Source organism: Staurois parvus, unplaced genomic scaffold (genome assembly GCF_062004578.1).
Source record: "Staurois parvus isolate SC_StPar_1 unplaced genomic scaffold, SC_StPar_1.0 ptg000215l, whole genome shotgun sequence".
NCBI lineage: Eukaryota > Metazoa > Chordata > Amphibia > Anura > Ranidae > Staurois > Staurois parvus.
Window position 1 is genome coordinate 753931 of NW_028318011.1, and position 23623 is coordinate 777553.

The following is a 23623-nucleotide window of genomic DNA, read 5'->3' on the forward strand; positions in this document are numbered from 1 at the left end:
TGAAACATTAATGCATGCTTTTCAATACTGATAAAATAACTCATGTGGTATTTTAGTAGGCTTTTTTAGTGGATTCAAATGGGTTTTTTTTTTTAAATGCTATGCAGCATCCTACCGAATACTCAGATGCAGTAAGGTACCGCTTAGTAAATTGTGCCCTCAATATGGACCAGTCAAAAAACACTTCTAAACGCAAATGCTTATAAACGTGGTTAACCACATTTACAAGCATTTGTCATTTGAAATGCCGGTAAAATCTAGTCCTGAACGCAATTTTGCTGAGTTCAAAAAACAACTATAAACTTAACTGCCTGTAAACGACTATGTGTACATGGACACATAGGAAAACATTAGGGAGAGTTCAGGGGATGCTGAAAAAAATGCAGAAAAGCTCCTGAACGTGAGTTTATCAGCTGCAGTGTACATGAGCCCTAACACTGTTTTTTTCACCAATGAATAGTTTAAGCACTTCTTTATTGCTCTCTCGAATATATTCCAGCACACAATACAGACCATTGAGTAAAACATTGCACATTATTTTAATATAAAGCCACACATAACTACATTGTTTTGTGGGATTTATATTTAGGTTTTGCAGACAAAAAAAACTCTGAAAGTAGCAATTCACTTACAATGCATCATGCTTGCTGTTTATGCAGAGATAATTACAGAGATGCTATATTTACCGTATAAGTGTACACTTAACTTTCTTTAAGAGCAAAGTGTAAATTTAGAGTCTGTCCCTACAATTTAATTTATAATTATATACCATGCTAAAAGCAGATCCATAAGTCTGTTGTGCTGAACACTGTGCAAGTCTTTTAGCTTTGTTCTTCAAAGTTGTCTTTGAAATAATGTATATAGTGGCTTGAACTAAAAAAAAGTTTTACTATGTGATAGGAAACATTAAAAAATGGTAATTGTGCTGAAGCAGTACCCTGAAAATGAATCTTTTCTCTGGAATTCCTCCTGCAAAAATAGCAGTGCATATCCTGGTATGTCAGGCTGCCTGTACTCCTGTGCCTATAGACTCATTGCTGTATATCTGCAGTGTGAGATCCAAGGCACTGCAGTCTCTGACTGCTAGTGTTAGGGGATTTGTTGCATTTGATGGTGTCATTGTGCTGCTCACTGTTCTCTTTGCTGGAGAAAAATGTGGAAACAAACTCTGCCTCTACTAAAGATCAGCTACAGGGAGACTACAGGCAATAGAGGTGACTAGTCCTTTCCCCACTGACTGTAGGATTTTGGGTGTTTTTTTTACACAGCTTCCAGATTCAGTTCTTCATAACAATTGTTTTATTAACAATTATGTCTTACTATTTAATGACTTCATGCCTCTAAGAATGCTTTATACATTTTTATTTTTGTTTAATTTCATAAAACTATTTTTTGAATGTTGATATATAATCTCCTAGATTGTAAGCTCTAACGAGCAGGGCCCTCTGTTTCCTCTTGTACCAAATTGTATTGTAACTGTAATGTCTACCTTCATTTTGCAAAGCGCTGTGCAAACTGTTGGCACTATATAAATCCTGTATAATAATAATAATATAATAATAATTATCTATCCTAAAGTCAGCACTTGCCAAATTGCTTGCCATGTGACTTGATGCACAACTGTGCTCCAACTTTGTTAAAAAATTTAAATATAAATACAAATTATTACTGTTAGGGTTCTTTAAGATGAGCACCTCACCTGTCTTTTGTGTAGGCTGCCTTTGTTTTTGTGCCTGTATCCACCTATTTAGGTGAATACAAATGCAGCGACTGCATGGACACAAGTCCATGCAAAATTTAATAGCCCTGCATGCCCCAGACAGTGTGCGTTTGAGGCCATGCAGCTGCTCCTGCATGGCTGTCAAACAGGGTTGCCAACCGTCTGTAAATTTACAGACAGTTTGTACATTTCGGCCAATTTACAAACTGCCCATCAATGCCCATTTCGAACAGCGGATGCCCGTAAAAAATATGGCCATGGGCCGACTTCGGAACTGTGCATGTGGTCTGGGCATGCAGTGAGGCTGTGGTGCCACTTGGAACTTTTTACAACTTAGAGAGAAGGATGTGTGTTGACTGTGGAGATGAGAACAGGATGATACCAGAGCCGCCAAGCCGGAGCCTGGAGAGGACTGTCTGACTGAGCCCTGCACAACAGACCCAAGAGGATTTCAGTGACAGCGCCGCCAGGCCACAGTCTGGGGAAGTCGGTCACTTATATAAGGGGGCAGTGAATATAGTAACGTAAGGAGGGGCACTGACATAAAGGCTCCCACCCATATCAGTAACCCCCCATACCTTAGAGTTTGGAGGATTCCCCCTTACAGTGCAAGGGGGAACTCTGCGGACGCTGATGTAAATGGCAACATTGCAGATGCTGATATAAGTGGGAGGTCTGATGTTAAGGGGAAAGTTGTTGATTCTGAAGGAAGGGGAGCTCTGGTGACCAGAGACCACCTTACATCAGAGTTCCCCATTACACATGCAGCATTCCCCCTTACATCATGATCCACAGCGTTCCCCTTTACATCAGGGTCTCCCTGCAGACTCTGATGTAAGGGAGGACTCTATGGATTCTTATGTAAGGAACAGGGGGTTTTGGTGACCAGAGATCCCCTTTACTTCAGAGTTTCCCTTTACACCAGAGTCCACAACATCCCCCTTTATATAGGAGTCCACAGTTTTCCCTTTTACGTTAAGGCCCACAGAGTTCCCCCTTGTACTGTAAAGGGGAACGCTGCAGACTTTGATATAAGGGGAAACTCTGTGCTGGGTTATATTAACCTGATCTTCATTACGTTTTTGCCCTTTTTTATACCCTAATCACATTGCTATTCACACTATCTACATGCTTGTAGCTTAAATACTGATATTTGCACTGAAAATAGTAATTTTGGCAAATTTTTGAAGTGTCAGCAAAAAAAAAATTGGCTGTCAATACATTTTAGGTGTTGCGTCAATAGAAAAAATTAGTTCTGTCAGTATATTTTTAGTGTGGTGTATGTAAATTTCACTTTGGGAGGTTAGCAGCCCTGCTGACAAATGAGGATCACCAAAATGCCATTCATCTTAATCCTGTAGAATAGCCTAGGAAAGGCATAGATCAGGGTGTACTGTTCCCATTGAGCCACCAAAATACCCAGCAGATACCTGCACATGGATACAAACCTGTCCAGTCCATCCTGGAACACCTCTGGATGTAGAGACTACTCGCCCACAGGCTGCAGCCTGAAAAAATCTGTTTTCCTGGAATGTACATGGATCACAAAATGAAGTTCTGCCCAGTACAGAATCTGCTCTACCTATTTCGCCATAGAGAGACTTTTGGTTTCTCCCTCATAGTTGATGCATACCACCACTGTGGCATTGTCTGACTGAATCCAGATTGATGGCCCTCCAGCAGGTTGTCCCAAAATGAAAGGGACAGTAAATCACCCAAATCATCAGAAAGTCCAAAATATTTATTGGGAGATGAAATTTGTCTGATATTCAAATTTCCTGAGCCCAGAATTTCCCCCAGCCCAACATTGTTCATAGGAATTCTTTAAAGTACAGGAAGAATGGACTTCTCTGACCACAGCAACAGACTTCTGATCCATCTAGCCAGACATAGCCTTGTCTTAGGTGTCCACCATATTGGCCAGAGAGAGGACCAATTAGTCTCAGAATGAGAGGATATTGCGTTGCAGACATCTGGGGGGAAATGGACAGCCTTGAAGGAGGTTACCATCAGCTCCAAAACTGTCATGCAGTAGCAGAGAGTCAAACAGCTTCTGGATTGAAGAATTCAAACCTGAAACTGTAGAGTCTTGTGTTTATACCAAGGAAGAACACCCTGGCCTGAGACGTGTCCAGAGCTAGACACTCCAAGTGATGAGTCAGTTGCAGCAATGATTTCTGAAGTCTCAGCATACTGCTCCCTCAAGCAGAGCTCATACAAGTATCCTGTGGTGCAGAAGACAAGTCAAATAGAAGGTCATGAGCTAGTGCAGTGGTCCTACAGTAAACCTCAAAAAACATTGATGTACTGGAAAGATGGGCACAAGTAAGCAATGTAAGTACTGTAACTGTTATGTTAACAGAAGCCAGAAAGTCTCCCTAGTAAAGGGAGGCAAATTTTGGACCCGAATGTATACTTGGCTTTGAGGTTCAAAATGGAGGAATGCTCTCTTTGGGTTTTGGGACAGTGAACAAGTTGAAGTAAAACCTCTAAAAACTTTGTGCAGCAGGGACCAGAGCCTTGACACTATGGCCCAGAAAGTCTGAGTCTCTAACACAACACAGGAACATTTAACCACTGCAGCTCTTTGGATATGTCTAGCACATCCAGAGGCTAAAAAGGTTTTAAACAAGCTCTCAGCTGCAAAAACAAGCCCTGGGCTTTTACATGACTTGTGGGTGGTTCACAGGCTCTCCTGCTCCTCTCAGGAGCCCAGGACCATAACAAATTATGAATAGCAATCAGGATAAGATCAGGAAATATCTGCTCCCTGATCTCCTCTGCTGAGTGTAAACCTGGAAGCGCTCAGATCTGAGCACTTCTGGTGCACAGTTGTCAAACAAAACAATTTTTTAAGCACCCTGTCAGGAAGCACACATGCATATAAACAACAATTCTGCAACACATACTGGGTATTGTTGTAAAAGCTGGAATGAGAGAAATAATTCTAGGTCCCTCTTTTACAGGTACCCCTAAATTCATGAGTTTTAAAGACATGTAAACTGTCATTACTGATAATTTTGGGTACTGTCATTTTATTTTCAATTTTGTGGGTGCACACAGTTCTCAGGCCTGGTATCTGTTTACTCAACAAAATGTAATCTTTTATTTTGTACAAAATAATCAGGGATTATTTGGTGTTGTGCACTAAAATGTATTTTAGTATATTTGTTCCTGAAATGCAGATTTTAACATGTATGCAAAAAATGAAAAAAATTGCTCCAGAGAGTAAGTGGTTAAAAGGTGAAGGCGAGGGAGGTAGAGGATAAATCCAGAGTTTGTAGCCCTAGTACACAGCCTCTCACACCCAAACATTTGAAATGCAGGAGGTCAACAGACATCTCCCACTCTGGAAAGCGTACACAAAACTTAATGCTGAGGAAGGCTCGTCTGAGGACTTGACAGACCTAAAATCCAAGACTTTGCAGGTAGACTGGGAGCCAAACTTTGGGGGACCTCAGCGCTGAAGTCAAGTTAATGGAGAAACAAATTAAGCATTTCTTTATGTTTAGAGAGACAGATGACTTTGCAGTCTGCTCCTTCAGCTGGGGAAGATGCGTGCCAACCATTAAAAGCCTTAATGAGAACATCTAGAGCTAGTCTGAAGAGAAGCTGTTTCTCGAAGGTCAAACACTTTTTACAAGACAGTAAGTCCGCACTTCAGCATTTAAGCCAAAAAGCCCGATGCATACAAGCCAGCAAGAGGCACATGCGAAAAATAAGTCAGGAGGCTTCCAGTAAGTCATCACTGCTGAAGCTGAATGCCACAGCCATCTGCTTCAAGCAATCAACAAGAAAAAGGGTCAACAACTGCAGTGGTTACTGCAGTAGGTCCTGCAGACATGGTTTGACAATGTAAAATTACAGCCAGAATTGGGTGCAGAGCAGGATCCACCAGTGAGAACAGAGTGCAGGAAAGGGCTTTCCTACAGCTTATCAGTTGGGCCCTTATTATGAGTTGCTCCACTGGAATAGTAGTCACTTTGTTTAGGGGAGCCATGGTCAGATCCACAGAAGGAAAAGACCAATTCAGAACACAATCTGCGCCAAACAGATACAAAGCCAATAAGTACTTAGGAGAGCAAACAGACTAATGGGGTGCTTTCAATCTTCATATTAAAAAATGGAAAATCAAATGCAAAAAGAAAGTCTTTGGGGCCTTAGGCGCAAGTTTCAGGGTGGAATGTACTGGATCAATAAGAGCTGAAGTTATATCAATTAACTTGGGAGTAATAGTAGTAGACTGTGAATCTGCAAAGAAAAACTAATTCAACATGGATTTGAGTGACTTAGAATCAAACAAAGTTCCTGTGACCATTGGCTCAGAAGTTTGTAAGGCTGCAGGAAAGTCAGATACAGAAACTGCTGGAGAGGACACAGGAACGTGCTTATGGCCTATGCAATCAGAGTCAGGAAATAACTAGGCAATCTGAATGATAAAGTTCTGCCTGAAAGAAATAAAAACCTTAGCGAAAAGGACAAAGGACCCAGCAAGACCCTACAGAGCCAAGGTGGACTCAGAGGACAGGAGAGACTTTAACAGCAGGAGACTGCAGAAAGGTGCTTCACAACCAATAAAAAATTGGGAGCTTCTGTGTCCCTCAGTGGACCAAAAAGAAAAAAGTATTTACCACATTCTTCTATTTGAAGCTTAGATGAGCAGTAAGGAGAATGATAGCTGCAAAGGAATGCTCTAACAAGCAGTTGACAAGTGGCGTAACATGATGGTCTTTTTAGCACGTTCCTCTAATGATCACCCTGATCTGAGGTAGAACCCAGTTATGATTTGAGGAGTCAGCTCCTTAACTGTTCCAGTGGAGAGCATAATCAATCAGAATCACACTACAGACATTTTAGGATTATATCAATATTTACAAATTGTATGCCTAATAAATCTAGGTATCTGGCCTATTTAGTCACTGTTTCTGAGCAAATGCTTGTAGCATCTATCTGCAGTTGGACAGTTTGGGTCCATGCAGGACAGATTACTGTTAACCCATACGCAAGAAACATTTTGTAAAGCTGCCTCACTGCAGCCAACCTCTCTACTTGGGTTCCCAACCACAGACCTTCCACTTCCTCTACTAGTCTACTTTCTGCCGCATTTATACCATCCATGTAATATGGGCCAGTGTTGATGGAGTTACTATCAATCCCTACAGAGAACATGAAGCTTAGCCCTCCAAACCCCTTCAAAGGTCAGGTTCATCATATTATTCCTTACTCTGACTAACTGGTGGATTCATTGTCCTTTGGAAACCCTGTTGAGTAGAACAGGATGCACAAGCAAGTACATACACCCCTGGCAGAAATGTAGACAGATAACAGAATTTCCAAGAAACACAAGCTTGCTAAAGCCTACTTACCAAATTCAAGCTTACCAACAAAGGTTCTATTCCTTTTCCACTCCACTCAAAACTAAAGAAACAAAACTGACTGGAGTTGTACTTCAATGTGCCATGCTCACAAATGTTTTACCGAACCATACTAAACCTCTAACAATGCATTTACAGGACATATACATTGTAATTTACAGGGGCATATGAGACAAGACAAGCCAAGATGCAGAGTCAGAGCTTTGCAGGTGCACATGGCATATAAATTCAATTTTATTCCTGGGAGGCATTTCTGCTGTGGCTTGACGGTGACATAACTAAGCAAAGTACAAGTTCAAAATAGCATAGAATCCACAGCTATCACAAAGATGAGAGAAAGTATAACTTACATTGTATTACTGTGTAAAAACCCATCTATACATCTATTAAAGTACTTATAATATTAGCTGTATTCCTTAATTTCATATCACTATGTTGGTAAAGGAATATATTATCCACAGCCAATTGAAATACAGTCAGGTCCATAAATATTGGGACATCAACACAATTCTAACATTTTTGGCTCTATGCACCACCACAATGGATTTGAAATGAAACAAACAAGATGTGCTTTAACTGCAGACTGTCAGCTTTAATTTGAGGGTATTTACATCCAGATCAGGTGAACGGTGTAGGAATTACAACAGTTTGCATATGTGCCTCCCACTTGTTAAGGGACCAAAAGTAATGGGACAGAATAATAATCATAAATCAAACTTTCACTTTTTAATACTTGTTTGCAAATCCTTTGCAGTCAATTACAGCCTGAGTTCTGGAATGCATAGACATCACCAGACGCTGGGTTTCATCCCTGGTGATGCTCTGCCAGGCCTCTGCTGCAACTGTCTTCAGTTCCTGCTTGTTCTTAGGGCATTTTCCCTTCAGTTTTGTCTTCAGCAAGTGAAATGCATGCTCAATCGGATTCAGGTCAGGTGATTGACTTGGCCATTGCATAACATTCCACTTCTTTCCCTTAAAAAACTCTTTGGTTGGTTTTGCAGTATGCTTTGGGTCGTTGTCCATCTGCACTGTGAAGTGGCGTTCAATGAGTTCTGAAGCATTTGGCTGAATATGAGCAGATAATATTGCCCGAAACACTTCAGAATTCATCCTGCTGCTTTTGTCAGCAGTCACATCATCAATAAATACAAGAGAACCAGTTCCATTGGCAGCCATACATGCCCACACCATGACACTACCACCACCATGCTTCACTGATGAGGTGGTATGTTTAGGATCATGAGCAGTTCCTTTCCTTCTCCATACTCTTCTCTTCCCATCACTCTGGTACAAGTTGATCTTGGTCTCATCTGTCCATAGGATGTTGTTCCAGAACTGTGAAGGCTTTTTAGATGTCGTTTGGCAAACTCTAATCTGGCCTTCCTGTTTTTGAGGCTCACCAATGGTTTACATCTTGTGGGGAACCCTCTGTATTCACTCTGGTGAAGTCTTCTGTTGATTGTTGACTTTGACACACATACACCTACCTCCTGGAGAGTGTTCTTGATCTGGCCAACTGTTGTGAAGGGTGTTTTCTTCACCAGGGAAAGAATTCTCCGGTCATCCACCACAGTTGTTTTCTGTGGTCTTCCGGGTCTTTTGGTGTTGCTGAGCTCACCGGAGTGTTCCTTCTTTTTAAGAATGTTCCAAACAGTTGTTTTGGCCACGCCTAATGTTTTTGCTATCTCTCTGATGGGTTTGTTTTGTTTTTTCAGCCTGATGATGGCTTGCTTCACTGATAGTGACAGCTCTTTGGATCTCATCTTGAGAGTTGACAGCAACAGATTCCAAACGCAAATAGCACACTTGAAATGAACTCTGGACCTTTTATCTGCTCATTGTAATTGGGATAATGAGGGAATAAGACACACCTGGCCATGGAACAGCTGAGAAACCAATTGTCCCATTACTTTTGGTCCCTTAACAAGTGGGAGGCACATATGCAAACTGTTGTAATTCCTACACCGTTCACCTGATTTGGATGTACATACCCTCAAATTAAAGCTGACAGTCTGCAGTTTAAGCACATCTGGTTTGTTTCATTTCAAATCCATTGTGGTGGTGTGTAGAGCCAAAAATGTTAGAATTGTGTCGATGTCCCAATATTTATGGACTTGACTGTACATCAACTCACATTATTTTAAAAAAAGGTCTAGTCATCATATTCTACCCTGACAACTTAGGAAGGCAATATATTTGTTAAGTCATAATTAAAGAACCACTCTTTGCAGCAGCATACAACCCGAAAATCTTACTTCCTGGAGTGTCAGATTGTGAGATTTCCAATTCCCCCAGCTATCACATCAAAGCATTTCTGCTGGATGTAAAAAAAATCTCCTAAGATATAACTTGAAAGCCACCACTTAGCAAACCTACTGTCATTATTAATTTTGAAATAGTTTTCAGTGCCAATATAGTTAGAATTTTTTACTTCCAGAAAAAAACTGTGATGATGATGGGCTGGAGGGGGGGATGCTGCAGGTGACCCAGAAGTGTCAAAATGTGACTCTCCAGGAGATTTTAATATGCTGACACAGGAAGCCCTTTATGTGAGTACACAAAATGCAGAATGCCATCACAAGTTCAGTTGTAATAGTAGGATATGGAGGAATAGAAGGTCAGAGTCATAAAACACAAACTAATGCAAAGCAAATACAATTTAATATATTAAAAGCACTAAATGTATAATGGCCCTTTGCACGTGTGTATGCATAGGTACACTGGTGTGAATGGGGCCTATGAAGTCAGCAGGTGATTTTGCTTGCAAGCAACCATTCAAACCTGAAATATCATTTTTTGTGTGGAAATGGCCTTTAAATAATTAAAAGTGTTTTTTGTAATATGTGAATGGTATGTTTAATCCTAAACCCTCTTTGCCACTCACCCTCACACAGAATATCAAGAATAGTTTTATCTTTCCCTGCATCCTATGTTATCAATACCTAAGAGGCAGAATGTGAAAATAACAATGTCCACACTATTTGTCTGTAGCACTATCTGCAGCTAACACCTGAGCAGGCAGAAAAAACTGATAGAGTATCTAAGTCCTCACAAGTGCCCACCTGTTTATTAAAGGACTAATCAGTGTTACTGGCACCTCCAAGATTTATTTTCAGAAATTCCGTCATTCTTTTTCTTGAAAGGAATTATAATTGAACTTGATAACAGAATAAAGCATACACTTAGCATGAAAAGGCTGACCTTTAAATAATAAGTGAATCATATCAAAGCCATGATGAAAACAAAATAGTGAGCCATTTTACAAAACCTCCTGCAGCAATGTCACACAGCTTGTTGTGTTGAGAGTTCTGTATTTCTGGATGTGTCAACAATTACATAATCGGGCCTGACAAGCTAATTCAGCAGTTCTAAGACTTACACATATTTAATATATAGCTGAAACTCGTTTGGGATTTGAAAACTTACATTTCATTTGCTTGACAATGGGTTTATTAGGATCAAGCCAGTGCTGGAAAGGAAAGAGAAACACAAAGGTCAGTGCTGAATGTATGAGATTTACAACATGAATACACAGACAGAGAAAAGCATTCATAATAAAAATCAAATAAAACTTAAACTGGTTAATCGTTATACCATTCTTTTTTTCTTATTTCAAATCTGGGTTAAAAGATGCTTGGAACCACTCTGTGTGTTAGCACTGAGCATACAGAGGGGGCTATTGTTGCATAAGCAGTGAGGTCAAATGGCTCCATTGTGACTCCCATTCAATTACTAGCTGTAAATTCACAGTGCTTGCCCTATACAACAACTTTTCTCTTTCCATCATATTCCCATTCCATTTTTTTCAAACTTCCTGTGCTTAGGCATTCCTTAGCCTTGAGTCTCAAAGCTATACAGTACTGTATATTTACAGTGTGATATCATCTGGTCTCATGATGGTCTCTCAACATTTAGCCATGTTACTACTCTTCTGCTCAGAATTATCCTTGCTGGAGAGGAAGCTGTACCAGAGCACCTGTAGTGCAAGAATCTCTCTGCTTATTTATTTTGTGGCTCTTTGCTTTCTGCAACTATTCTACTGCTTTTTGATTAATACCAATCAATCGTTAAATCACTAGTCATCAGCTCTAACATGACAAAGCAAAGCCGTATCCTCTACAAAGATGACTGCCTCCACAAGGAGACCCAATGGGTTTGATTTACCAAAGGCAAGTAGATTGTGCAGTTTTGCAAGCACAGTTGCACTCTACGGGTGAAGGTGCTCCAGAGCTTAGTAAATGAGGGGACGCTCTGCTGAATTCTATCATCCAATCATTTACAAACAAGAATGCTGTTTATTTTATTTTCCTTGCAAGGGATTGGGTATTCTTTGTAAAGCAAAGATTTACCTCAATTACTAAGTGCTGGAGCAAATGCCCTTCCAGAATGCAAATGCACTTGCAAAGTGCACAGTCTGTTTCATTTTAGCAAGTCCACTCCAATGTGTTGTATGATGTCTCAGTAACTGGAAAAGATCAGCAGCAGGCAACAGAAAGACAAGATTGGCGACCAATTCTTTAACCTTCTATTGGCTTTTTTGTACTCAGCACATGTGTTTTTTAGGGATCTTGTACACAACCATAATTTACAGCATATGGGTGTACGTAGTACTTTTGGCCATAGAATGCATTACAGAAAACAGGCATTATAGTTATTGGCTCTGAGGAAGAGGCAAGTCCTTGAAACGCGTCAGCCAGTTGAAGGTCTAGGAATTCCATTATGGATATCATCCAGTGAGACTGGACCTTGCTGTACTTTATATGGTGTGCCCTTGACATTGTATCCTTTGTGAGTATATTACCACTTCTTTTATACAATACATTATTTTTTAATAGGAAATGCACTAGGCCTGTGCAGCCTCTGTTTGTTTATTTGCATACTGATGATTACTCACAGTCCCATTCATGTCAATTGGAATGCAGAGGCTACACAGACACAGCTGCTCCCAGTATGACATCCATGCAGGTGCATGTCTCTGAACTCACACCACCAGCATTTGGGGACACGCACCCACACAAATGTCGCACTAAGAGCAATGGCTGTGTCTGTGCAGCCACTGCATTCCACTAGATGTGAGTGGGACTGCCTGCACAGGGATGCATGGAACACCTGTGCATTCCCATGTGGGTAAACATGGCCCTTTGCACAGATGTATGCTTAAGTATGCCCATGTGAACGAGGCCTTAGTTTGTTATTTCCATGCCCTAACATTATAGGTATATAATTATACATGTTATTTTCATATTGTCAGATAAAGCAGAGTTGCTTGTGAAATGAGTTACAATCATTACTATTCTACCGAAGAACCATCTGTGTACTTTAGAAGAAACATTCTGTCTGGCTTAAAGATTGTAAAATAAAAACAGGTAGATCAGAATAGGCATATGCATGGGAATTACAAACAATACAGTAAATGGTGCTGTGCAACCCCCGTAAATGACAACTACACTACATGCTGTTACCTCCATGTTTATAGCAACAGTATTATGAATAAATAAGGTATTACCATAAATACAAGTATACTAAAAATTGCAAAAATGGGAAATAGATAAAATAACTAACAAACTGCCCAATATGAAAAAGGTATGCTGAAATAAAGTTTATCTCACAGATGACAAACATATCCTGACAATCTTCTCCTACATATTTTTGTCTGCTAGAAAACTACTTAGAAACCCCAAAACATTATATATATATATATATATATATATATATATATATATATATATATATATAATATATATATATATATTTTTTTTTTTGTATTATTTATTTTCCTTAAGCAGAGGCCTTAGAGAATAAAATAGTTGGTGTTGAATATTTTTATGTCACATGATATTTGAGTAGTGGTTTTCAAGGGAATTTTGGGGGGAAAGATACACTTTAATGAATTATGATGCACAAAAAAATATAATATCCAATTGTTTGGTAATATATAAAAGATGATGTCATGCCGAGTAAAAAGATACCAAACATGTAACGTGTTTAAATTGCGTACACCCATGGAATGGCACCAAATTTCAGTACCTAAAAATCTCCATAGGCTTTGCTTTAAAAGAAATTACAGGTTACCATTTTAGAGTTACACAGGAGGTCTGGTTCAAGAATGATTGCTTTCACTCTGACGATCATGGCAATACTTCACATGTGTGATGTTACATAGTCTGGCTGAAAAAAGACAAAAGTCCATCCAGTTCAACCATAGAAAAAAAAAAAGATATAATCCTATACCCACAGTTGATCCAGAGGAAGGCAAAAAAAACCCCAGCAAAGCACGATAGAATGTGCTCCTGCTGGGAAAAAATTTCCTTCCTGATCCCTCGAGAGGCAATCGGATATTCACTGGATCAATTGGTGCAGTTGCAGTTTATATATGCATGCGGGACCAATGCATACATTATCATTTGCTTGTGAGCACATGGGAACGGGGGCGCTTTACATTTTTTTATTATTCTTTATTTTATTTTTTAAACATTTTTACACCGTAACTTTAATTTTTTTTCTTTGCTCACTTTTATTGCTCTCACAAGGGATGAACATCATCCTTTGTGATAGCATGGGATGTGACAGGTCCTCTTTTTGGAGAGATCTGGGGTCTGTTAGATCCCATATCTCTCCTCAGGCCTCCAAAGTTTTAGGTCAAACTGAGATCGTGTTGATCTGATGCTTTTACTAATGGCTTGTTTACATAAGATCAAAACCGGAAATTCTTGTCACTTTCACTCACTGTGTCTCAGGAAACGGGAGATCCTGGTAAAGACGGTTGTGGTGGCGGAAGGGGGGTGGGACCCCTTTAAACCACCTTTAAAAGTAGTCCAGTGGTCTTTAGCCACTCGGTTTACTTCTACAAGATGCACAATCAATGGCATTAAAAAATGATCTTTTGCTCATCACTGCAGCTGCACTAAGGAGCAAGATATCACCCTTCCCATCCAAAAACGTACCCGTATGTCCTATGGATGGGAAGTGGTTACTTACCTGAAGCAAAAACTTTCTAGAGCCTAATGTTATCATTGATTTGCAAGATTTTATGTATATATAATTCTCCTTCCACACAAGACTTATTAGTCCTCGTGCACACTGGACATTTTTACAGCTGTTTTTGGCTTTTGACGTTTTTTTCTACAGCTAGTAAACTCTCCAGCATGTTATCCTATGTGTCCATGCACACATAGACTGTAATCAGCGTTTATTGGCAGGGACGTTTTTTGGCTGGAAAAAAAACCCAGGATTAGTGGATTTCTAGAGGAGTTTTTTAGCTGTAAAAACACTCTAACTCTGAAAAACGTGGCACAATGTGGTAAATCGTTGCAAACCAGTGTTTTTGGACTTTTTTTGACAAAAAAAATGGGGGGGGTAAAAAAAACCCTCTAAAAAACGCTTAAAACGCAAACGTGAAAAAACACTGCTAAACGCTAATACAAAAATGCTGAAAAACTCATGTTTTTAATGAGCCATTACACAGCTAATGTTACCAGCGTTATTAAAATGCCCAGTGTGCATTGAGCAACAGCAGGATCTTCAAAGAGCGTTGTTACGCCTGAATGGCTGAGCTAAAGTTTCTGGTTTTATATGCTGTGGGCTTTGTGAGCAAAATCTGAGACAGTGACTCTTGTGCCTCTAAAAATGCATATTTCTATATATTGTGAGGTTAAATCTGGCATTCTTTTCTCACCCCTAGGATCATACTGGGTGGACTTTGTCTTGGTGAGACCTTTAAGCTATTGTTCTGTTTGCTTTACTGAGCAGGATTACTGAGTGTTTCTGGTGAAAGCTGTAGAAGATGCATTCAATATGCTTGCCCCCAAGCTTAAAACAGAACACCAGACAAAAGTAACAAGATAACAATGAGTAGTCCATTAAATGATAAAACAAAACCAGCCTTTTTTGCTGCAGTTTGACAGCCAGCATCATTCAACCCACTTCCTTTAAGCCCACGTTGTTCTGGACCTTCCCATACCTGAGACTGGACAATGAAAGGAAAAGTAGCACAGTGATAAGGTCTCTGTCACTTTGCGTTCTCTTCCTATCAATATTCGTCTTGTTATCACGTAAATGGATTGGCTCTTTCTTCTGCTGTTCTTTTCCTAAGGTTCAGCTATGGGGTCCATACACATTGGGCTTTAAAAAATGCTGGTTTCCTTGGCAGAAATAAATCGCTCAAATAGAGCGGTTTTGTACAGGCATTTAGGAGTGTTTAGCATTTTTTCTGCCAGAAAACTCCTCTCAAAAACACAAACCAGAAGGGGTTTTTTTCTGCCTCTAAACTCTGAGCTTAAAATATGCCTTTAAATGTCCAAATGTCCATGGACACACAGGGTAACATTGAGCTGCTTTTACAGGCAAAACGAAAAAAACTCCTGTGGAGTTTCTTAAGCCCAGTGTGCATCTACCTATACATTGACAACACAGGTCAAGTTCAGATATTTACACTGCTGGCATTTATAAATAAACTTAATGATAGATCTGCCTTGATTTGTAGTCTTTTTTTTATATTTGCCCAGAGTTTATCTTTAAGATTACAGGAAAGGTCCAATAAATGGGCATGAGCATATACAAGACAGTCTCCATCAATCTGCCCTCTTGGCAAGCAGCTGTATTATCCAAATTTTTACTCCAATGAATGAAAGGTGTTGTGATTGAGTACGAAAGTTTGAAGGCGATCCTAGTTTTATAACCATTGCTGTGTACATTTGTTTTTGTGTGTTTTTTTCTGTTTTTTTTTTTGTCCCCCTCAGAGATTGTTTCTTTTAACATTCTGCTAAAACTTTGTGAAGTAGTATTGCTTGGACCTTGAAGAGGGGGACATACCCCAAAAGCTTGTCCTGAAAATTGTATGTTAGTGCAAATAAAAAAAGTACTCAACGTGATACAAGAAACCTACCTTCTTTCATCACCCTCTCAGATACCCTTTGATCAATTGTCAGATGGGTACTGTTCTCTAATTTCAGGGATATAATGTTTGCATAGATTAGGAACATTTTTTAAGTGCATCCAACATTTTAAAATATGGCTCTTATGCTGTACTCAAGGAAACCACAGTAAATCCACTGAACGATGTACTGGTGTCATTTAGCAAGCTTTAGTTCTAACTCTACAGCATAAATGAGTGATTTTTACTTGTAACGTGGTTTCCACGCATTCATACCATAGGAACTATGCACTGGGGAAACGGTCTTACTTATCCTTTGCATGTTTCTGTAAAAATGAATCCTAAAACTCCCTCATTTACTGTATAACAATGCATCCTTTTTTTGTTTCTCTTTGTTTTAGTAAACTATCCATGCCACTATGAAAGTAAAACATCTAGTCCAATGTTGCAATTTTTATGTTTAAAGCAGAACATCAGACTAATTTGAAAACAGGAAAACCTTTTTAAGAGAACCAATATGGGATATATATATATATATATATACAGTGGGGATCGAAAGTTTGGGCACCCCAGCTAAACATTTGTATTAATGTGCATAAAGAAGCCAAGGAAAGATGGAAAAATCTCCAAAAGGCATCAAATTACAGATTAGACATTCTTATAATATGTCAACAAAAGTTAGATTTTATTTCCATCATTTACACTTTCAAAATAACAGAAAACAAAAAAATGGCGTCTGCAAAAGTTTGGCCACCCTGCAGAGTTAATATCTTGTACTGCCCCCTTTGGCAAGTATCACTTGTAAACGCTTGTAAACGCTTTTTGTAGCCAGCCAAGAGTCTTTCAATTCTTGTTTGTGGTATCTTTGCCCATTCTTCCTTACAAAAGTCTTCCAGTTCTTTGAGATTTCTGGGCTGTCTGTCACGCACTGCTCTTTTAAGGTCTATCCATAGATTTTCAATTATGTTGAGGTCAGGAGATTGTGAAGGCCATGGCAAAACCTTCAGTTTACGCCTCTTGATGTAATCCCCCGTGGATTTTGAGGTGTGTTTAGGATCATTATCCATTTGTAGAAGCCATCCTCTCTTTAACTTCAGCTTTTTCACAGATGGCATCAAGTTACCATCCAAAATTTGCTGAAATTTTATTGAATCCATTTTTCCTTCTACTCGTGAGATGTTCCCTGTGCCACTGGCTGCAACACAACCCCAAAGCATGATTGATCCAACCCCATGCTTAACAGTTGGACAGAGGTTCTTTTCATTAAATTCTGTGCCCCTTCTTCTCCAAACGTGCCTTTGCTCATTCCGGCCAAAAAGATCAATTTTAACCTCATCGGTCCACAGAACTTGTTTTCAAAATGCATCAGGCTTGTCTATATGTTCATTTGCAAAGTTCAAACGATGATTTTTGTGGTGAGGACGTAGAAGAGGTTTTCTTCTGATGACTCTTCCATGAAGACCATATTTGTAAAAGTATCTCTTTATAGTGGAATTGTGTACCACAACTCCAGTGTCTGCCAGATCTTTCTGGAGGGATCGTGCAGTCAAACGTGGGTTTTGAATTATTTTTCTCACAATCCTGCGAGCTATTCTGTTTGATATTTTTCTTGGTCTTCCAGATCTTGCTTTAACTTCCACTGTTCCTGATGACTGCCATTTCTTAATTACATTCCGAACAGAGGATATTGACATCTTAAAAAAACGCTTTGCTATCTTCTTATAGCCTTCTCCAGCTTTGTGAGCGTCAACTATTTTCAGTTTCAGTTTTCTAGACAACTGCTTAGAAGAACCCATGGTGCTGATTGTTGGGGCAAGGTCAGATGAGTCTGGGCATTTAAAACCTTTGAGATTGACATCACCTGGTCTTCCCAGACGATGATTGAGAACAATCCATGACACTGGCAGGTCTCAGCTTTGCAAAGGGGGCAGTGCATGCTATAAATTCTGCAGGGTGCCCAAACTTTTGCAGACACCATTTTTTTGTTTTCTGTTATTTTGAAAGTGTAAATGATGGAAATAAAATCTAACTTTTGTTGACATATTATAAGAATGTCTAATCTGTAATTTGATGCCTTTTGGAGATTTTTCCATCTTTCCTTGGCTTCTTTATGCACATTAATACAAATTTTTAGCTGGGGTGCCCAAACTTTCGATCCCCACTGTATATATATGGCCTTCTTGTGTGCATTTTAGTTGCCTAGTTGTCATGCAAACCAAGTGGAGACAATACTTTTGGAGTCAATGACATGGAATAAGTATGCCGATCAGGAGTTCTGACTTTACAAAATAAAATAAACGAGTGCTGGGTGAGTAACAATGTATATATAGCTGCTGGCATAGAAAGGTAAACCTCTAGGACCTCTAAATTAAATGTGTGTATATACAAATATGCAGCACTAAAAAACAATAAGTAATCATATATATCAGTGACAATAAATAGCGTATAAAACAAAGTTTCAATGACATTCCATGACGCTAAAAGGCAATTGGATAAAAAGCAGTCTCATGTGTATATCATAGAAGGTGCACATAGTGACATATGTGATAAAGTCAATATAACCATATGGTGAAAACATCCGTGACTCCTGTGGCTGTGAAAATGGATATAGATTGCACTAACCAGATAGCGCAATCACTTGCACATGGAGTATATAAGACCTACTCCTGGTATGATATACACATGAGACTGCTTTTTATCCAATTGCCTTTTAGCTTCATGGAATGTCATTGAAACTTTGTTTTATACGCTATTTATTGTCACGGATATATATGATTACTTATTGCTTTTTAGCGCTGCATATTTTTATATACACACAGGAGTTCTGACTTCACTGGCTGCAAACATGTTCCATGTTAATAATAATAAAGTATTAATGCCAGAGACAGGCAGACAATTAGCAATTCCGAAGGCAATCAATAGCAGACCTTGTTTTTTCTTACTTTACGTTGCCTTTAAAATGAAAAGCTGCTAAAGGCAAAAAACAAAACCAGTCAATAATTCTAACTATATTTGAACCAGTCAGGATTACAGAAAGGTCAGGGTCTATCCCACAGAGTATTTCCTTGGATGAAATTTCCTTCCTTCCACCAGACAACACAGGCCTTCCATGTGCGACGACAGACCTTACGTGACGTGGCCTTCCAGGAGAACAAGTATGACCCATTAAGAAAGATCCCTCTTAGGATCTGGGTTTCAACAGCCAGGCTGTTAAAACCAGCAGGGTGGTAAGCTGGACTTCGGGACAGAATATCACTCCATCTTGATCGTGCACAACAGGAACTTCAGAGGAGGAATGGTGTAGATCAGGTTGTATCGATCCCAATAGAACCACTATGGAATCCAATGCTGTGGATCCCTGCATCTGGAGAAAGCAAATGCTTTCTGGGCCAAGGGGTCCAAATTTGGAACCCCTCACCTGAAATACAGTTGTGCTCAAAAGTTTACATACCCACACCATCTTTTTCCAGAGCAGCCTGTATATCTTTTGAGGTTGCCTGTGGGTTTTACTTTGAGTCCCAGAAAATTCTTCTGTCAGTTATGGCTGCAATCTTTCTTGGTCTACCTGACCTTGGCTAGGTATCAAGAGATCCCCGAACTTTCCACTTCTTAATAGGTTATTTAACAGTACTGATTGGCACATTCAAGGCTTTGGACATCTTTTTATGTCCTTTTCCATCTTTATAAAGTTCCATTACCTTGTAACGCAGGACTTTTGACAGTTGTTTTCTGATCCCCATGGCTCAGTATCTAGCCTAGTCAGTGCTTCCACATAAGAGCTAACAAACTCATTGACTATTTATACACTGACACTAATTGCAATTTAAAAAGCCACAGATGTGGGACATAAACCTCTAATTTGCATTTTAACCCATGTGTGTCACCTTGTGTGTCTGTACCAAGGCTAAACATTCCAGGGTATGTAAACTTTTGATCCGGGCCATTTGGGTGATTTCTGTTATCATTATGATTTAAAAAGAAGCCAAACAACTATTTGATAATAAATGGCTGCACATGATCATCATCCTTCAATAAAAGAGCATTTTTGGCATGATCAGTCATATTTTCAATATCAATGTCAGGGATCTCCTCGATCCCTGCCGCGATGGTCCCAGCGCAGGCGCAGTGCACCGCCCTGTGCAGGGACACGGGCACTAGGTCCGGGCCGGCCGCGGCGTTCGAGTTCGCGCATGCGCAGTAGAAGCCCTGGCCGCCCGCTGGGCACCAATGGCAGCGCAGGGCGGGATATTTAAATGGCCCTGAGCTGTCATTCAGTGCCTTCTGGTCTTCCCTGCATCCTGTGAACCTGTGAACCTGTACCTTTGTAAGTTTTGACCCAGATTGTACCTGACCTTGCTGCTTTCTCTTATTCTGACCCTTGCTTTGCCTGACCTCTCTCTTGAATGCCCCTGATTGGATTTGACCTGCTGTTGCTGACCTGGCGTGTGACCCGACCATTCTATGCCCGCTGCCTTGTACCTTGCCGTCCTCTCTGTTACCGACCCGGCCCGTCTGACCTTGCTCATCCATCCATCCATCCCTTGCAGTGGGGTCTTCTGACCTCCTCACATCAGACTCTTCCCCGTGGGAGCCCTTGGCGCATACCACTACCACTGACGGACGCACCCAGTAGCCACGACCTGGTCTCGGGGGGCTCCAAGTCCATCCCCGCCATCAGGGGCCCTGGTGAACAAGCACCCTGGGACTTAGATTCCGTGCGCTGGGGACGCCCATTCAGTGGAGTGCTAGTGGTACCGCCAGGCGGTCCCTTACAGTACCAGAAGGCCATGACTGAGTCTAGAGGAGGGCCCTCGCCGCTTGAGGAGATCTGCAGGCACCTGTCTAACTTGACACAGGCCGTATCGGCCCTGCAGGATAGATGTCAGCAGATTGAAACCCAATTCCAGACCTGCACTATATCCGTTCCTGCCCCACAGGCCGCGGTCCCCGCACCCCCAGCCGTAGCAGCCCCTGTGCTGGTGTCTGGGGCATCCGCACCACTCCCGGCGGCCGAACCCCGAGTACCCTTACCGGAACGTTTCCACGGGGACCGCACACGCTTCAGATCATTCCGCGAGTCCTGTCTTCTCTATTTTGAGTTACAACCCCGGACCTTCGTGACTGAATCCGTGAAGGTGGGGTTCGTCATCTCCCTCCTGCAGGGTGAACCCCAAGACTGGGCCCACCGATTACGGGGAAAAAATTACCCTCACCTTAGTTCGGTTGACAATTTTTTTGATGCAATGGCCATCCTTTATGATGACCCACAGCGGGCAGCTTCTGCTGAAGCTACTTTGTACACACTCCGGCAAGGCCGCCGAGCGGCGGAGGAGTACGCGTCTGAGTTTAGGCGCTGGATGGGGGACACACACTGGAACGAGTTCGCACTCCTGCATCAGTTCCGTATAGGCCTATCAGAAGGCCTGAAAGATGAGCTCGCCCGGGTGGAGGTACCTGAGACTTTAGAGGACTTAATAGCACTGACCATTAAAATTGACCGTAGACTGCGGGAACGCAGGTTTGAGAGGTCCGGCCAGGGTCATGGAAATCCCTGGGGGTCATTTCAAGGTCCCAGTCAAGCACCTAGGCCAAACATCCAGAACCGGCCACCTGGAGATATCCCTGAACCCATGCAACTCGGCCTGGCACGGCCTAAACTATCCCCAGAGGAACATCAGCGCAGACGATCCCAGAACCTGTGCCTCTACTGTGGTGAAGCTGGTCATATGGTACGATCCTGCCCGCAGAAACTGAGTAAATGCACCTCTTCTTCCTTATCCATTGGCAATGTTGGTCCATCCCAATACTTAGTGGTACCCCTTTCCTTTCAGCTTCCAGAAAGGACCGTGGAAGTATCGGCCATAATTGATTCGGGGGCATGCAGCTGCTTCTTGGACATTAATTTTGCTCACTAGCAGGGTATTCCTCTCCAATTAAAACAGAAGGGGTTCAATATTTATTTGGCTGACGGTTCCCGAATAAAATCGGGGGTAGTGAACCAGGAAACCCCCTCCATCACCACTGTCATTGCCGGCCAGCACCAGGAACTCCTCCGCCTGGATGCTATAGCTTCACCCCTCTTCCCAGTCATTCTGGGGCTCCCATGGTTACGGGCCCATAACCCCCAGATTGACTGGGAGACCGGAGTGATCTCGTTCCCTTCCCCATACTGTTGGGTATACTGCTGCACTTCGGGCCCGGGGGTCCCCCAAATCCTCCTGTGCTCTGAGGGGGAAGCTGAATTAAAACAAGTAATCCCTGCAGTCTACCATGGGTTTCTAGATGTGTTCAGCAAATGGGGAGCCGATACTCTACCCCCCCACCGCCCTTATGACTGTCCCGTTGACCTGTTACCCGGCTCAGAAATTCCTTTTGGGCGAATCTTCCCCCTTTCAGAGCTCGAATTGGGGGCCCTAAAGGAATATATCGAGGACAGCCTCCAGAAGGGGTTCATCCGCCCCTCCACTTCACCGGCAGGGGCGGGAATTTTCTTTGTTGAAAAGAAAGACAAAACCTTAAGGCCGTGTATCGATTACAGGGAATTAAACAGGGTCACGATAAAGAACCGTTACCCACTGCCGTTAGTACCAGAGTTGTTCCAAAGTTTAAAAACAGCAGTGGTTTTTACCAAGCTGGATCTGAGGGGGGTGTACAACTTGATTCGCATAAGGGAGGGGGACGAGTGGAAGACGGCCTTCCGCACCCGCTTCGGCCATTTTGAATATCTGGTCATGCCGTTCGGGCTGTGTAATGCTCCGGCCACGTTTCAAAACTTTGTGAATGATATTTTTAGGGACTTTCTGTATGTCTTTGTTATCGTTTATTTAGACGACATTCTGATTTTCTCCCCGTCTTTGGGGGAACACAGAATACATGTAGCAAAGGTATTGGGGCGATTGCGGCAGCATGGGTTGTACGCCAAGGCAGAGAAATGTTGTTTTGAACAATCCAGCATTGCCTTCTTGGGCCTGATTATCTCCACCGCGGGGGTCGCGATGGATCCCCAGAAAGTCGCTGCAATACTGGATTGGCCTGAACCCACAGACAGGAAAGGCGTCCAACGATTCATCGGCTTTGCAAATTTTTACCGGAAGTTCATCAAGAACTTCTCGGGTCTGGTCTCCCCCATTACCCAGCTAACCAAGCTGGGAACCCGGTTCAGATGGACACCAGAGGCGCAGGAAGCTTTTGAAGCCTTGAAGAAGCTGTTCACCTCGGCACCCATTTTGGGTCACCCAGACGCCGCCCTGCCCTATATCTTGGAAGTAGATGCATCGGAGAATGCGGTAGGTTCCATCCTCTCCCAGCGGAAAGGCACCAAGGAACTGCTCCATCCTGTAGCATTCTTCTCACGGAAGCTTACCCCAGCGGAGAAGAATTATGATATCGGTGATCGAGAGCTACTAGCGATCAAAACGGCGTTAGAGGAATGGAGGTACCTGCTGGAAGGTGCGGTGCACCCCATCTTAATATTTACTGACCACAAGAACTTAGAGTATCTGAGAACCGCCAAGCGTCTACGCCCGCGACAGGCAAGATGGGCACTATTCTTTTCAAGATTCAACTTCCACATTACGCACCGGCCTGGATCAAAGAACACTAAGCCGGATGCGTTATCACGGATGTACGAGGACGCCAAGGAGATCCCAGTACCCG

The 23623-nt window shown here is 41.7% G+C and overlaps 1 protein-coding gene across 2 annotated transcripts in view; it reads right to left on the bottom strand.

Moving 5' to 3' along the window:
• The window catches only part of FRMD3 (FERM domain containing 3), a 347328-nt gene that overhangs the window by 155208 nt on the left and 168497 nt on the right, over positions 1–23623 (bottom strand). For both annotated transcript variants that reach the window (XM_089679010.1, XM_089679011.1), the window contains exon 3: positions 10522–10564. In XM_089679010.1, the coding sequence (XP_089535136.1) occupies positions 10522–10564 (43 nt within the window). The remainder of the gene's footprint in view (positions 1–10521; positions 10565–23623) is intronic.